The 14,164-nt window shown below is 38.2% G+C and overlaps 1 protein-coding gene and 1 long non-coding RNA gene across 2 annotated transcripts; one reads left to right on the top strand and one right to left on the bottom strand.

Annotated features, from left to right (window-relative positions):
• Window positions 1-1,128: 1,128 nt before the first annotated feature.
• Window positions 1,129-3,557, top strand: LOC114516964. The gene is made up of 4 exons (XM_028536590.1): window positions 1,129-1,383; window positions 1,620-1,730; window positions 2,773-3,021; window positions 3,219-3,557. The coding sequence occupies exons 2-4, from the start codon at window positions 1,637-1,639 to the stop codon at window positions 3,371-3,373; spliced, it is 498 nt and encodes a 165-aa protein (XP_028392391.1). The 5' UTR covers window positions 1,129-1,383; window positions 1,620-1,636; the 3' UTR covers window positions 3,374-3,557.
• A 6,864-nt stretch (window positions 3,558-10,421) lies between these two features.
• Window positions 10,422-14,039, bottom strand: LOC114516966. The gene is made up of 4 exons (XR_003686337.1): window positions 13,456-14,039; window positions 12,496-12,597; window positions 10,731-10,777; window positions 10,422-10,617 (listed from the first exon to the last, which is right to left on the bottom strand). It is a non-coding gene; the product is annotated as an uncharacterized LOC114516966 (long non-coding RNA).
• Window positions 14,040-14,164: the final 125 nt, after the last annotated feature.

Here is a 14,164-nt window from a genome sequence, read left to right as displayed (position 1 = left end):
AAATATCAGACACAGCTGAACATTAGGCAGCTTATTTGCAATTGATGAACCATGCAGGCGGTAATCGTAATATAAATATAAATATAATACTAATAGCCCAGTAAAACTACGAAGAACAGCTATAACACAATTTTTTTTTCGCAGATAATGAACATGCCCAGTTATAGGAAAATCACTTTGAGGAATCCTACGAAGCATTGCTCAGGCAAGCAATGGTCACTGATAAATTATTTTCTATAAAACTCGAAGCTAAGCATCCTATCATCCTACTGATAGGCACATGTGCATGGGAGTTAAGGGCTGTCTGTTGTGCGGGTTTCTTGTTATCGCTGCAACACGTCGCACAAAAATTTATCCCAATAAGGCTATATTATATAATGCTTGTTTTGGCTCTATGAGGGACTCAATACCTGTGAAGAGATAATTATAATGCTTGCTTAGGGCTTCGCGCCTTAACGCTTCCGCTGGTCGATTAATATCCAATGACTGGCACAAAGATTGGTTGGACTTTCAAAAATACCGACCGCGTGCAGAGTAAAGTTATGTCGGATGCTATAAAATCTACAACGTCAAGGCGATCTGGCGCTTGACATTTCAAGTTAATGAAAGACTATTATAAATAGATTTGGTGTGGTTTAAAACCTATATTATTGGATTAATATTATGTAAGAGGAGCTAGGGTACGCGTTGATAACCTGTTTAAATTGTAATATACGTTTACCTTCTCAAAATATTCGCGAATAGTAATAATAATACAGTGTCCATGGTTTTGGAAATTTTGGAGCAAGAGTCGCGAACTAATATTTTAAGAGTGATCAATATAACGATTTCATTTACTTAAAATCTCCGCATAGTATAGGCGGAAGCATGCACTGCATGTGAGGTAAGGCCCAGCTGCCCGCAAGATGGGCAAGAAACCCGCACAATGAGCAGGCCTTACCTCGCTTGCCGTGCATATAATTCCGCGGAATAATTAATCAATTTTTTCCCCTGTCAAAACTATTTGGCGGTCGGCCATACGTGCATGATTCTAGATTTAAAATGCCGGAGCAAATGCAAAAGCTCGACTCTTTTTTATCATAAAATTATAATATAGCTAGTTTTTGCAACAGACATCGTCCTATTTTATTATTGTTAAGTTCAAATTCCCATTCATGCTGTGTGAGCGGGAGGGATCGTGACATGCTTGAGAGGAGTCAAGACATCGCTTTGCAAGTGATTACGCATCCGGTCAAGGGGGCGATAGGCGGTACCGTTCAGCTTTATTACCTTCTCATGCGTCGAATTATCGTACGGAGGACACAAAACAGCAAAACAGCACCTTGCAGTCTCATTCACAAGAATCAGCCGAAGGCGACTAACTAGCTAGCAGTGGAGAACAAAGTAAGTCGTAATTCATAGCGTTAATATAAAACATTTATATACATGATAAATACATGGGTTTTCGAAGAGCGTTTCCTTCCTGAAATTACACTGATGGTATTCTACTGCATGCGTTAAATTGGTCATATATTTTAGAGTACAATACACTACCGAGCCTAAAAGCTACATCTAACCAGTGTAAATTTTGCCAAAGGGATGAAAGGGTTATAATATTATGCTCTCTTTATTGATTATAGGCAAAAAGAAAGGGAGAATGAAAGTTGAAATAGCTTCTTTCCTTGTGTTGTTGTTGGTGGTGCTCGCCTCAGCGAGAACTTGGGACAGGTTGTTCAGATTTTACGACCAAGGTATGTCGATATTCATTGCTTTAGCGAGGTACACTATATATTACTTTGTTTCCAGTGACCTAGTTTGTTCACATGTTCTGATTTTACGATAAATATGGAGATTGGAGAGATCTAAATCCTCGTTTTACACCGGAAATTCAAGGAAATTAATCGAATATGTAATTATAATATGCAACAGTATTAAAATTTTATTGGAAATCGTTTACCTGATAACATTATAACAACGCCCAACTTTGAACTCGCTATTGGCATGCCTTTTTCATGTCACAATAGGCGGCTTTAGCTGCAAAATGGCACAATTTTTGTTCAGTGATTAATGGCGAACAAAAGGGCGAGGCTTAAGTAACAGGCCCGCTAAGTGCGCATGCATTACAGCATCATCTATGATTTGTTTTTGAATCATTTAACTAGTGTCGCAAAGTCACATGCTAAAGCGTATAATTATAGGCTTATCATGGTATAAATTCTTCATGCATACTTGCATGGGAGGGCAGAGACAATGTGAAAATTAAGACATGCACACGTGAATCACACACTAAGACATGTGATAACTAAGACATGCACACGTGAATCACACACTAAGACATGTGATAACTAAGACATGCACACGTGAACAAAAAATGGCATCACATTGCGGTCTACATGCACAAATTGCTGAAATTGATCCGTAAAATAATTTAAAGCGAAGTTATAAACTTAACTGACACTTCGTGTTATACAACATTACACTATTCTATAAAAAATACGTCATTACAAATATCAGAAACCTTAACGTGATAAATCGTAGAATCTTCGAGTAAATCGTCGATTAAACCTGAGCACTTGTTAAAATGTGCTGACATGCCTTCTTCAAAACACTCAAGCATGCATGCAAGGCCACGCTTAAGCACTTGCTGACTATATGGCTACGTTCTATAGTTTGTTTGCTTCTAGCAGGAAGTATAGCGCGCTACAGAATTAGTGGTATATATATATATATATATATTCCATCTCGAATGCAAATACGGGCAACAATGTAGCTAATTCTGCTTCGTTTGTTCAGGCGATATATCTCAATGTGAACGTGAAGGCGAAGATTATTGCGAGTGTGAAAAATACTTCGAGGGAATTGAAGGACAGGGTTGCTCGGAAGGTCGTCACAATTGCGATGATTCTCGAACCTGTAACATGAACCACCAATGGCATGCCTGCTGCTTGGACGAGGAAGAAGCTGAATCGGAGAGAGATGAGCCATCGAAAATTGAATCTGAAGTAAAAAATAATGAGGAAAATAAATTTGAAGATTCAGCAGGTGAGAGTTCCTGTCTTCTTATAGACTATAGTTGCTAATAGGAACAAATACTAGAAATATTGCAAGGTTTCATTCCATTTGCTTCGCATGATGTTTCTTGGACGGCTTAGTAGGTGGTATATATGGTGGTTAGGTAGCATATATTCCATCGCGAATGTAAATACGGGCAACATTGTAATTCTGCCTCTTTTGTTCAGCCGATATATCTCAATGTGAAAACGACGAAGAGTGCAAGTGTGAAAAATACCTCGAGGGAATTCCAGGAGAGGGTTGTTCGGAAGGTCGCCACAATTGCGATGACTCTCGATCCTGTTACATGAACCACCCATGGCATGCCTGTTGTTTGGATTAGGAAAGAGAGGATCAAGTGCCGAATGATAGCATATTCGTAAACACCCTTTAAAGGTCTAAAATAAAAGAAGAAATAAAAACTGGACATCAGCAGTGTTTCTCGCATATCATAATATGCATGGGTACTATTACTACTAGTTTTCATTGACTCTAAAATACATGTGCTTTTTTCAATTGTGGTTAAATTTGTATCATGACCGTTTATAGAGAAATAGTGTAAGACCCAGGGAGGATGCAATGTTGAGTGAGTAGGTCGATGTCGAGGCATGCTTAAAAAGAGATACTGTAAAACGATTCACTGCGTTTCAAATAGCTGATAAAAGAAATATTGCAATATTTTGAGTTTTCTGAATATCAATAGCTTTAACAATTTTAACAAATTTACAAATTTTCGTGTGCAATGTTTGCTCATGTATGTCTCGTGTGTGCATGCGTGACTGTTGCATGAAGCTAATCAACGAATAAATAATAAAAGAAACATAGCCCAGTTTCACGTCTCTGTCAATGATGAACAAGAATATAAATTGAATTTTAACATACCGTGAGAATTTACATTTATATACAACCTTTACGTGTCCGTTGCCAAGTTGTAACAAGTAAACATGGAAGCGAGGCGATTGGGTGAACGAGAGTTTACATTGGGGCATTAACATACTTCTAAAATTCACGACGGCAAATCGATCGATAACTGCCGAATCCGTGGTTTGGCGATGGTAATATGGTGCCGATTGCGAGTTTTTCGACTTTGCCGTTTTTTAGTACAGTATGCATTTATTTAATGAAAATAGAAACAATTCCTTCTCTCTGCCTGAAAGCCTAACATCTGGTCTCGATTCTAAGACTTCGAACAAGTTCTTCATTTCTAAAAACAAATAACAGAAAATTAGCAGCAGTTGATTATGGCTAATCTAGTTAGTGCACGATTTTATATGATAAAGTGGAAGGATTTTAAACGATATAATCAGTTATCACATCACAACCATACCCCTTGTGGCTATGTGAAAATAATCATGGACCTTGATGATATATTCGAAGGGTGGACGGAGGTTTTGTATTAAAACATAAAACAAAAAAGCTTGATGAGTACTTTAATCAGTTAGTGTTATGATTTTAGCTACATCCGTACAAAGTTCAACTCAATAGCATGTAAAAAAAATTGGCCAATACAAACATGGCCACTGTTTATATAAATTATAGTCAATGGGGAGTCTCTTGCACTATGCATGCAGGGCTCCTCGCCATAGGTGCCCAAACAAGATAAATAATTATTTCTATAATTATATTAATATTATATACAACGATAAGTAATATCAACAACATTTTAAACATATTTAAACACAATTTAGCAGAAGCTTACTGCCGAACTTGTAGCATTCTGAGATATTCTAGAAGTGGTATTAAGACAGTTATTATGCCGCTTGCTGATCCCCCAGCCGTTTGGGGGTATGCCCTAAAACTTGCTTTCGTACCAAATTTGGAATTTTGCGTTCAGTTTGTTGACAAGCACAGAAAAAGTTGATTGTTCGCGTAGTTTCCACGCGCGGTACACGCAAACTTGAATACCCCGGCTTTTATACTATAATATGAAAAGAATTTGAGTGAACCTCATAATTTAATGCCTGGTCACTTTCAAACTTCCCGATTGGATATCTCATCGTCAAGATGTAATGTTTTCTTAAATTAAAACTGCTGGTATCTCGGAGTTTCTTGGAGAATTCGCGCACTTGCATTCAGGGTATCAATGTATATTAAATATCCGTGCAGAATTAGTGGTGTCGCGCTACGCTCGCGTCATCTAGAGAATCATACGTTAAAGATATATAAGGCCGGTATATTAAGTTATGTTTTAAGGCACGTACGTTTTAAAGTGCGTACGTACGGTCGGGTTTTTGACGTGTCAGAGGCAATTTTTGTGGGTAGCCCGTTCGCGGGCTAGCCACTATGTTACACGCAAAACACGATGAGCGATGATGCATGTCTGTCCGCCGAGTTTGTTTATCTACGAAAGAGACTGGGTAGAGCCGAATTTTTTTCAGCCTGATTGGTGTAAACTGGCCTAAACTTGCAGATAAATTATTCGCAGAAATGGTATATCATTGGTATTTTATTGATTATTCTTATGCCTACTGTGTTATAACTGTATCCAACTAGCAAACTAGCTCATTTTTGCCTTTGCCTATGGCATTAGAACGTAAAACTAAGCATCATGCAGTTGATTTCCCCGCCATTATTGCGGCCTGTCATTGGACATTGAACAAAACTTGAAAATCTTTGGCAATGCTTTGAAAGCTACCCACATGTATGCATTGCATACCTATTTTTTTAATAGTGTACTTACGAAAGAAGATTTTTAATTTTTACCTGAAACGAGTTTGAAGTTGGTCTAGGTCAAGGTCAGTTAATAGGTTCATACACGAGTTTAGTTGCTGTACTGTCCAAGGTCAAACCACGGTCTGATCGCGGTTGAACCGAGGTCAAACCGAGGTCGAACCTTGGTGAGACGGAGGTCTAACTTCGGCCAAATTCGGTCTGACAGACATTTCTTAAGATGTTTTCGACATGAATATCGTGTTGTGCTTCTTAGCTGTTCATAACATTCCGTTCGGAAACGAAAGGCAACCGCGATCGCATTTTTTGTCTTGTATGCATTCATCTGCGATTTCTATCGGTCGACCGAAACCAAACCGCGACCAAACCGTAACCTAACCGAAAGCGTTGTGGAGTTTTATCGATTCATTTGCTAAGAGTACGTATAATTTGCACTCGTTAGATCCTTACTTGAGTACTGTTGTCCGGTATATACCATTCATCATTATTAACCATTATTATTATTATTATTAAAAACTTTATTTACCCACTCTAGCCTCGACAGCATATTTATATATAGCTGATTTCCACGAGGGGCGTCAACCATCAACTCCTCTCACAAAATTGAACGGGTCCAAAAGCGGACAATGCGGATAATCTATCCAACATCAAGTTATGATGCAGCTCTTAATCAAGCCAAATGTTTGGCATTATAAGCGCAAAACGTGATGCTCTGTGTTTGAAAACTTTTGATAGAATGAGACAGCCAGATGCACGCCTTAATTACTTAATACCATGCGCCGTCACGGGCGGGCCAACATAACCGCAATTTAAGGTATGGTTATAGGCTAACGCTGTTTCCTTGCAAAACGGAGCGTAGTCGCTTAGAAAACGATTTTCGTTGCCCCCCTTCGGGGACTACTTGAAAACACGATAGAAAATTAGGATAAATTATAGAAAGTCTAAATTCACTTGTTTTCACCTTCACAAACCTGCAGTTTTCGAGCAGTTCATCTTCGAAAAATCAGTGAATTTGCATGTTTTGCAATACACCGACGCTATTTTGATTCAGGAAATGTGTTGGATACTTGGTGTAATTTACGACATATATAGCAGATTCAGCAGTTTTATACCGGTATTTAAATGAAGTTTCCTCCATTTTTGCTGTGCAAGCAGGTTTCAACAAGGAAGCTTTGAGTGGAGTTTTACGAGGTTTTTCGCAAATTTTCATAGTTTTTCAAAACTAAATTAGTCAGAGAAGACTTAGACAACAATTAATCGGAAAAACATCCGCCAATTCTGTTTATACGCATCAAAATCATCCACGAGCGTTTTGTTTCTAGTCAAGTTATATAAAATAATTACTACACAATTCCTTTCCAGCATAACCTTTGTTTTATATTAACTACTTTTATAATACACACGTTTTCTCAACAAAACTATTTAAAACATCTCAGTTTTTTGACAAAGTTAATCACCAACGCCTTTATCTTATTATCATCAATCCACTAAAAACGAATTTGTTGAGTGCATTTAACAACAATGCACTGATTGTAGATGCTATGGCAGGAAAATGGAAAATGGAAAACAATTGGCGATGATGCTCTTTTAAAAACCTCATCACGCTAGCACGAAAGTATAATTCCAAACGATTAGATTGTTGCAGACAGGTATCCTTAGTTGAGCATAAAGAATGCAGAGAGACAACGAAGAGCTGAAAAGTGAAAAAGGATTCCAGAAAGTTTAGAGTGTTCCAAAACAGTGGGAAAGGTGTTTAAGATACGGTGAAAACAAGGAATCCCTCATATCTTTCTTATGTGAACGCTGGAGGTCATGTAACTCCTACCGGTGGTGTTCCATTTCAACTAATTATGTACGTAACTGCTAAAGAAAGATGCTGTGTTTTATATCCCGGTGATTCCCCGAACGATAGTGTTACAAGTAATGAGGTGTCTTCGCTTTATAGCAACCACGAAGAAGCAGACACTCGTTTAATTCTACATGCTAACCACGCAGCAGCAACGTACGATAAAGTTATTATCAAAATCCCTGATACAGATGTTCTTATACCTGCGATTGCCATGCAACAACAGATGCAGAAAGAGATTTTCTTTTTGACTGGCACAGGAGATAAACGTCGTTGCGTATTTGTAGCAATTATCTCGAAATTCTTGGGCGTGGATGTTGCTCTTTGTTTACCAGGCTTTCATGCTTTTACCGGTCAGTAATGGCATTAGCAATCAAGCAGCATCATGGTATCAGTGTTTAAGTGCAAAAGTCGATCTTCCATCACTGGTTGGCAATGGCTGGACGATTGACGATAAAGAGCTGGAAATAACTTGGATGACACGCCCACCCGCTCCGCGATCTTTAATTGAGTGTGTTGAGTGCAAGTGCAAGACTGGATGCTCGACCATGCGTTATTCCTGCAAAAAGGCTGACTTAAAGTGCACCGACCTATGTTCGTGTGATTGCCAGAATGCAGTAGTTGAAGATGGTAATGATGATGATAGCAGTTATGGCCTGGCTCAATCTGATGACGATGATGAACTCGAAGGATCAGGATCTAATCTGGATTTCGGAGATGACGTCGATGATGAATTGTGGTATTAGCTGTCCGATTAAAAGCGTTGAGTTCAACATTTTATTTGTGTTTTAAAATTATAAGGCGCTCGTAATTCTTCCACAATGGTGTGTTCAATATTTTAATATGTACAGTAGTTGTACGTTGCAAATCACAAAACAAAGGGTTTGCTTGAAAAGAATTGTGTAGTAATTATTTTATATAAATTGACTAGAAACAAAACGCTCGTGTGATTTTGATGCGTGTAAATAAAGTTGTTTTTATTTATTTGTAAATTCCAAGAGCAGAATGCTATAAAAAATTCGCTAATTGGCGGATGTTTTTCCGATTAATTGTTGTCTAATTCTTCTCTGACTAATTTAGTTTAGAAAAACTATGAAAATTTGCGAAAAACCTCGTAAAACTCTACTCAAAGCTTCCTTGTTGAAACCTACTTGCACAGAAAAAATGCGGGAAACTTCATGTAAATACCGGTATAAAACTGCTGAATCTGCTATATATGTCGTAAATTACACCAAGAATTGGAGACATTTCCTGAATCAAAATGGCGTTGGTGTATTGCAAAACATGCAAATTCACTGATTTTTCGAAGATGAAATGCTCGAAAACTGCAGGTTTGTGAAGGTGAAAACAAGTGAATTTAGATTTTCTATAATTTATCCTAATTTTCTATCGTGTTTTCAAGTAGTGCCCGAAGGGGGGCAACGAAACTGAACGATAATCGGCCACAGAATACGGCCTATATGGCTATAAGTATAACAGCTCTACAGACTTAGCATCAAATGTGGTATAGCAACTGCCTAAAATAGACAAGACACTTCTCGACGTTTCGACTTGAGGGCCTTTGTCAGGAGAGTTAGAGTTACCAAATTGTTCAGGAGAGTTAGAGTTACTAACTCTTCAGATGAGTTAGGGTTACAAAACACTTGTCGACGTTCCACTTGAGGGCCTTCGTCAGGAGAGTTAGAGTTACTAACTCTTCTGACGAAGGCCCTCAGGTCGATACGCCGAGAAGTGTTTTGTCTATTTTAGGCAGTTGCTATACCACATTTGATGCTAAGTTGTTTAAAGACGCTGCCACGCTGCTCCCTGGTTATATTGGAAGTTCTACAGTTCTACAGAGAGAAAGTGTTGAGTCTCTCTTCCGCATCCGCCAAAGGCGTTGAAGACGACCGGTGTGAAGGAGCCATGCCCGACTTCAACAATCCATTGGTAGTAATGTCTCTTCTTTTCCCTTTCGTTGGCTTTAAACGAGCTGCTCAACGTCTGGCGTCGATGAGTTGAGGTGTATGGGTTAAACACCCTTACATCAAAAAATGCCTTTTCACCTCTCTACCAGAAACCTCTCGCATCAATGTCAACTCTGGCGTCATCGGCTGAATTAGCACTGGATGGAAAATCAAAGGAGCAAGGGCAGGAACAATTGAAACAGTCAAAGGAGCCAGTCAAAGGAGCAAGGGCCAATTGAAACATCGTAAGCAGCGTTATCGGTAGCAGTAGCGAGTAGATCACAGATCGCATTATATGGATAGAGCCTCCTTTCAGGCACGACAGGGCATTACCGACCGGGAACGATTTTCCACAAACGCAGAAAGATGGAAGGCGTTTCAAAGGCCATCGATAACACATGTAGATTGCATCAAAGAACTCGCGCTTCGTCAGGATGTAGCCCTCATCAGCAAGTGGCAGAGCTGTTAGCCAACCTGAGGATCCTTTCAACTGGGCGAGGTCATTTGCTCGAATCTGCTCTTCACTCATGCTCGATCTCAAGTTCTGTAGCAGCAACGAGTTCCTAGCTTCACGATGTTTTGCGATCTCACGGCGAAGATCGTGGATGGAATCTCCACACTGCAAAAAAACTTTGCGTAGATTTACTCAAAAAATTGAGTAAAACAATGCGTCCACAGTAACACATACTTTTGCGTAAATTTACTCATTCTGCTTGAGTAGATTTACTCAAATATGAGTAGATTTACTCAAATACTTGAGTAAAGTGAATGCGTCCACAGTAACACATACTTTTGCGTAAATTTACTCATTCTGCTTGAGTAGATTTACTCAAATACTAGAGTAAAGTGAATGCGTCCACAGTAACACATACTTTTGAGTAAATTTACTAAAAATGCGAGTAAAGTGAGTCGACCAAACAGATTAGGAAAAAATTCGGATTTAAGTAAAGAAATTACACGCAACCACGAGTGAAACAATTTTATATTGCATAAATTTATAATTTATAAAATACGGTAATGTACGTTTAAGAATCATGCGTATATATTTATCATTATGCATGTTAGGGTCATGCGGTCATAGTGTTTATAGCTTTTCTTAATCATCTTCTCAATATCTTCATTTTCCTACATAAAACAAAAGATACACAATTCATTAAATATAGGCACTGTAAAAGTGAAGCTAAGATTACACACCTAAGACTGCTGTTCAAATGTAAATGATTCAACGGAAAACTTACATTGATAAATGGTACGAAGGTAGACAATGCGACTTCAGTCCGTTCAACTATAAAAAGCACAACGGATTATTATGCTCACGTTTGTCGCTTCGTGTGACATTAATACATGCATGCCTTAGATAATGGCCCTGGCCAGATATTATGCTTCCTCTCTTTGCCAACAACCAGCAAAAGCACGCATGTCGCCAGCAAACCACTGAATTATGAACGAGGACAAACCAATGCGAGACAACATAAATATGTATAGTAAATGCATTGAAGCCTGACAGTCCTTGACACCTGGTTGCACTAATACAGGTTCAAGGCTAAAGAACAAAGAAACTATAACATCAATCTAGTCGATAATGCATTTATGATGACACACCTAGCAACCTTGCCCAAAAACACAATATGTCACCCCTAATAAATGTATATAGCATATGCCTTCAAGCACTGCCTTAACAGTCCTCGACAACTGGCGGATCTTTTACAAGTTCCACCAGGAAGAGATAAAGGCAAAAGGCGGCGTTGACCACCTTGCACTGAAGCTGTTAAACAGCACTGCTTGTACAGGCTCAAGGCATACCCAGTAAAAAAAGCTACTTATAATGTAAATGTGTATAGTATATGCAATGAAGCACTGCCTTAACAGTCCTCAACAACTGGCGGATCTTTTACAAGTTCCACCAGGAAGAGATAAAGGCAGAAGGCGGCGTTGACCACCTTGCACTGAAGCTGTTAAACAGCACTGCTCGTACAGGCTCAAGGCATACCCAGAAAAAAAAACATGTATATAGTATATGCAATGAAGCACTGCCTTAACAGTCCTCGACAACTGGCAGATCTTTTACAAGTTCCACCAGGAAGAGATAAAGGCAAAAGGCGGCGTTGACCACCTTGCACTTAAGCTGTTACAGCACTGCTCGTACAGGCTCAAGGCATACCCAGTAAAAAAAACTACTTATAATATAAATGCATATAGTATATGCAATGAAGCACTGCCTTAACAGTCCTCGACAACTGGCGGATCTTTTACAAGTTCCACCAGGAAGAGATAAAGGCAAAAGGCGGCGTTGACCACCTTGCACTGAAGCTGTTACACAGCACTGCTCGTACAGGCTCAACGCATACCCAGTAAAAAAAACTACTTATAATATAAATGTATATAGTATATGCAATGAAGCACTGCCTTAACAGTCCTCGACAACTGGCGGATCTTTTACGAGTTCCACCAGGAAGAGATAAAGGCAAAAGGCGGCGTTGACCACCTTGCACTTAAGCAGTTAAACAGCACTGCTCGTACAGGCTCAAGGCATACCCAGAAAAAAAACTACTTATAATAGTATAAATGTATATAGTATATGCAATGAAGCACTGCCTTAACAGTCCTCGACAACTGGCGGATCTTTTACAAGTTCCACCAGGAAGAGATAAAGGCAAAAGGCGGCGTTGACCACATTGCACTGAAGCTGTTAAACAGCACTGTTTGGACAGACTCAAGGCATACCCAGTAAAAAAACTACTTATAATATTAAACTAGTCAATAATGAATTCACGATAACACACCAATTATTGTTGTATATAAATTGATGCATGACTTTCAGAAGAATATAATATTATTAATACATTGGTCCAGTTTATGTGGTTTCAAAAACCTTTGAATTATACAATCCAGGATTTTGTTAATTCAAGGTGATAATCTGATATTGAGGTGAGCAAATTGAGAATTTACAAATATGAAACGCACTTTTCTATCAGTAATCAGTTACAAATGCAGTGAGCTAACCTCATTCCAATTTCCTGATTCCTGAATGCCATTTCCAGCACTCTCTTCCAGCATTTTCAAAAATTTCATTCCCTTTTGTTGAAATCACTTTTTCCAGGGCCCCTGTCAGTAAGGTATATATCAAAACATTTCCAATTTTGTTTTCTAAATTTTTAAAGTAAAGCATTTATGGCTAAATCCTTTGCAGGTTTATTCATTGTGGTAAAATAGTTGCATTATTTTCTTTCGAAGAAACCAGAAAGGCAGTAACATTTATAGAATCTTCAAAATATGGCAGTCATCTGTTCATGAACAGTGGGCTCTAATAGCCTATGATATTCACTACATAGATAGTAGATATAGCATGTACTCATGACAAGTCTCAAAATCAATGGTAAACACTTTGCCATTTGAAAATGGCAAAGTGTTTACCATGTTTATTAGTCAACAATTAACATTATAAACTGGCCAATAGACAATAGTATAAACTCTGTGTAATATATTGTGTAATATTAAATTTAAAATATGACAAAATAAACAGAAGACAGGGTTGTTGAAGTTACAGATTTTCTGGTGAAAAAAACACTGTCACACTGATACATTAATAATTTCAATATCAAAATACCCTGGCATATATTCTTGCAATAAAAAGCATGAATAAGAGCACTAAGAGCGCTCTATATAAACATGTAAATATTTTATTTAATTGACCGGATACCGTTATTTTTGCGCGCCAAAATCAAACATTTGATTTCAGAATATTGGCGGATTTGTAATACACGAACTGTATATGCCCTTCCGCAAAAACATCTATTGAAAGACTGCATTCGTCGAATCTCTGCAGTTAGTGCCATGCGGCGTTTAGCCGAAGAAACCAACATATAGAAACAAATAAAACCGAGGATAAAACATGTAAACAGCGGAATGAAGTCAATGAACGGATCGGCCAAAGGTTAACCCTGCAGTTATATGTATATTTACCTTCAAATTGCGCACAATATAATCCTCAAAACCCATTTCCACCAACTACTCTTTTAACCCGTCAATTGATTTTTCCATCTTTTTGGCTTTTAACGTCCAGCGCAGATTATTCAACAGATTCTAACGCACAACAGACTCTGCGACTTATCAGTTACCAAAGACTAAAATTCATACATTCGCAGTGCTTCCACTACGCAAATTATTCACTTTACTCTTTTACTCGTGAAGTGTGTAAAATTACCAGCAAATGATCATGTTGAGTAATTTTACTCAATACTTGAGTAAAACCGTTAAACTGAAGCATTCATTTTACTCAGACCTTGAGTAAAATGTAATTGCAAATAATCAGTTTACTCAATGTTTGAGTAAATTATCAAGTTTTATCGTAAAATTGAGTTATTTTACTCAATGTGAGTATATTTACTCGGCTTGTTGAGTATATCATCCAAAGTTACTCAAAACAATTTACTCAAACATTTGCGTAAACACTTTACTCAAAATTTTGAGTGGAACCCCTCGGTATTCGCGTAAATCTACGCATGAATTGAGTAAAAATAACGTTTTACTCAACTTTTTGAGTAATTTTACTCGAATTCAAAAACACTTTTTTTGCAGTGCATGTTCTTCTGATGGTGTACCATTCTGGTGGGTGATTCTACTTGGAGTTCAAATGCTCTTCATCACAGATGTCGTTGAAGATCGGAATACC

This window comes from Dendronephthya gigantea, unplaced genomic scaffold (genome assembly GCF_004324835.1).
Source record: "Dendronephthya gigantea isolate DGI-Jeju-01 unplaced genomic scaffold, DenGig_1.0 000007F, whole genome shotgun sequence".
NCBI classification, from domain to species: domain Eukaryota; kingdom Metazoa; phylum Cnidaria; class Anthozoa; order Malacalcyonacea; family Nephtheidae; genus Dendronephthya; species Dendronephthya gigantea.
The sequence above is the reverse complement of the archived record's forward strand: the minus strand, read 5'-3'. Positions and strand labels throughout refer to the sequence as shown.

Coding starts and splice junctions, on each gene's coding strand:
- LOC114516964 (XM_028536590.1), top strand. CDS start 1,637: ATGAAAGTTGAAATAGCTTCTTTCCTTGTGTTGTTGTTGGTGGTGCTC. Junction 1,731..2,772: donor GTTCAGATTTTACGACCAAG/GTATGTCGATAT, acceptor TCGTTTGTTCAG/GCGATATATCTCAATGTGAA. Junction 3,022..3,218: donor TAAATTTGAAGATTCAGCAG/GTGAGAGTTCCT, acceptor TCTTTTGTTCAG/CCGATATATCTCAATGTGAA.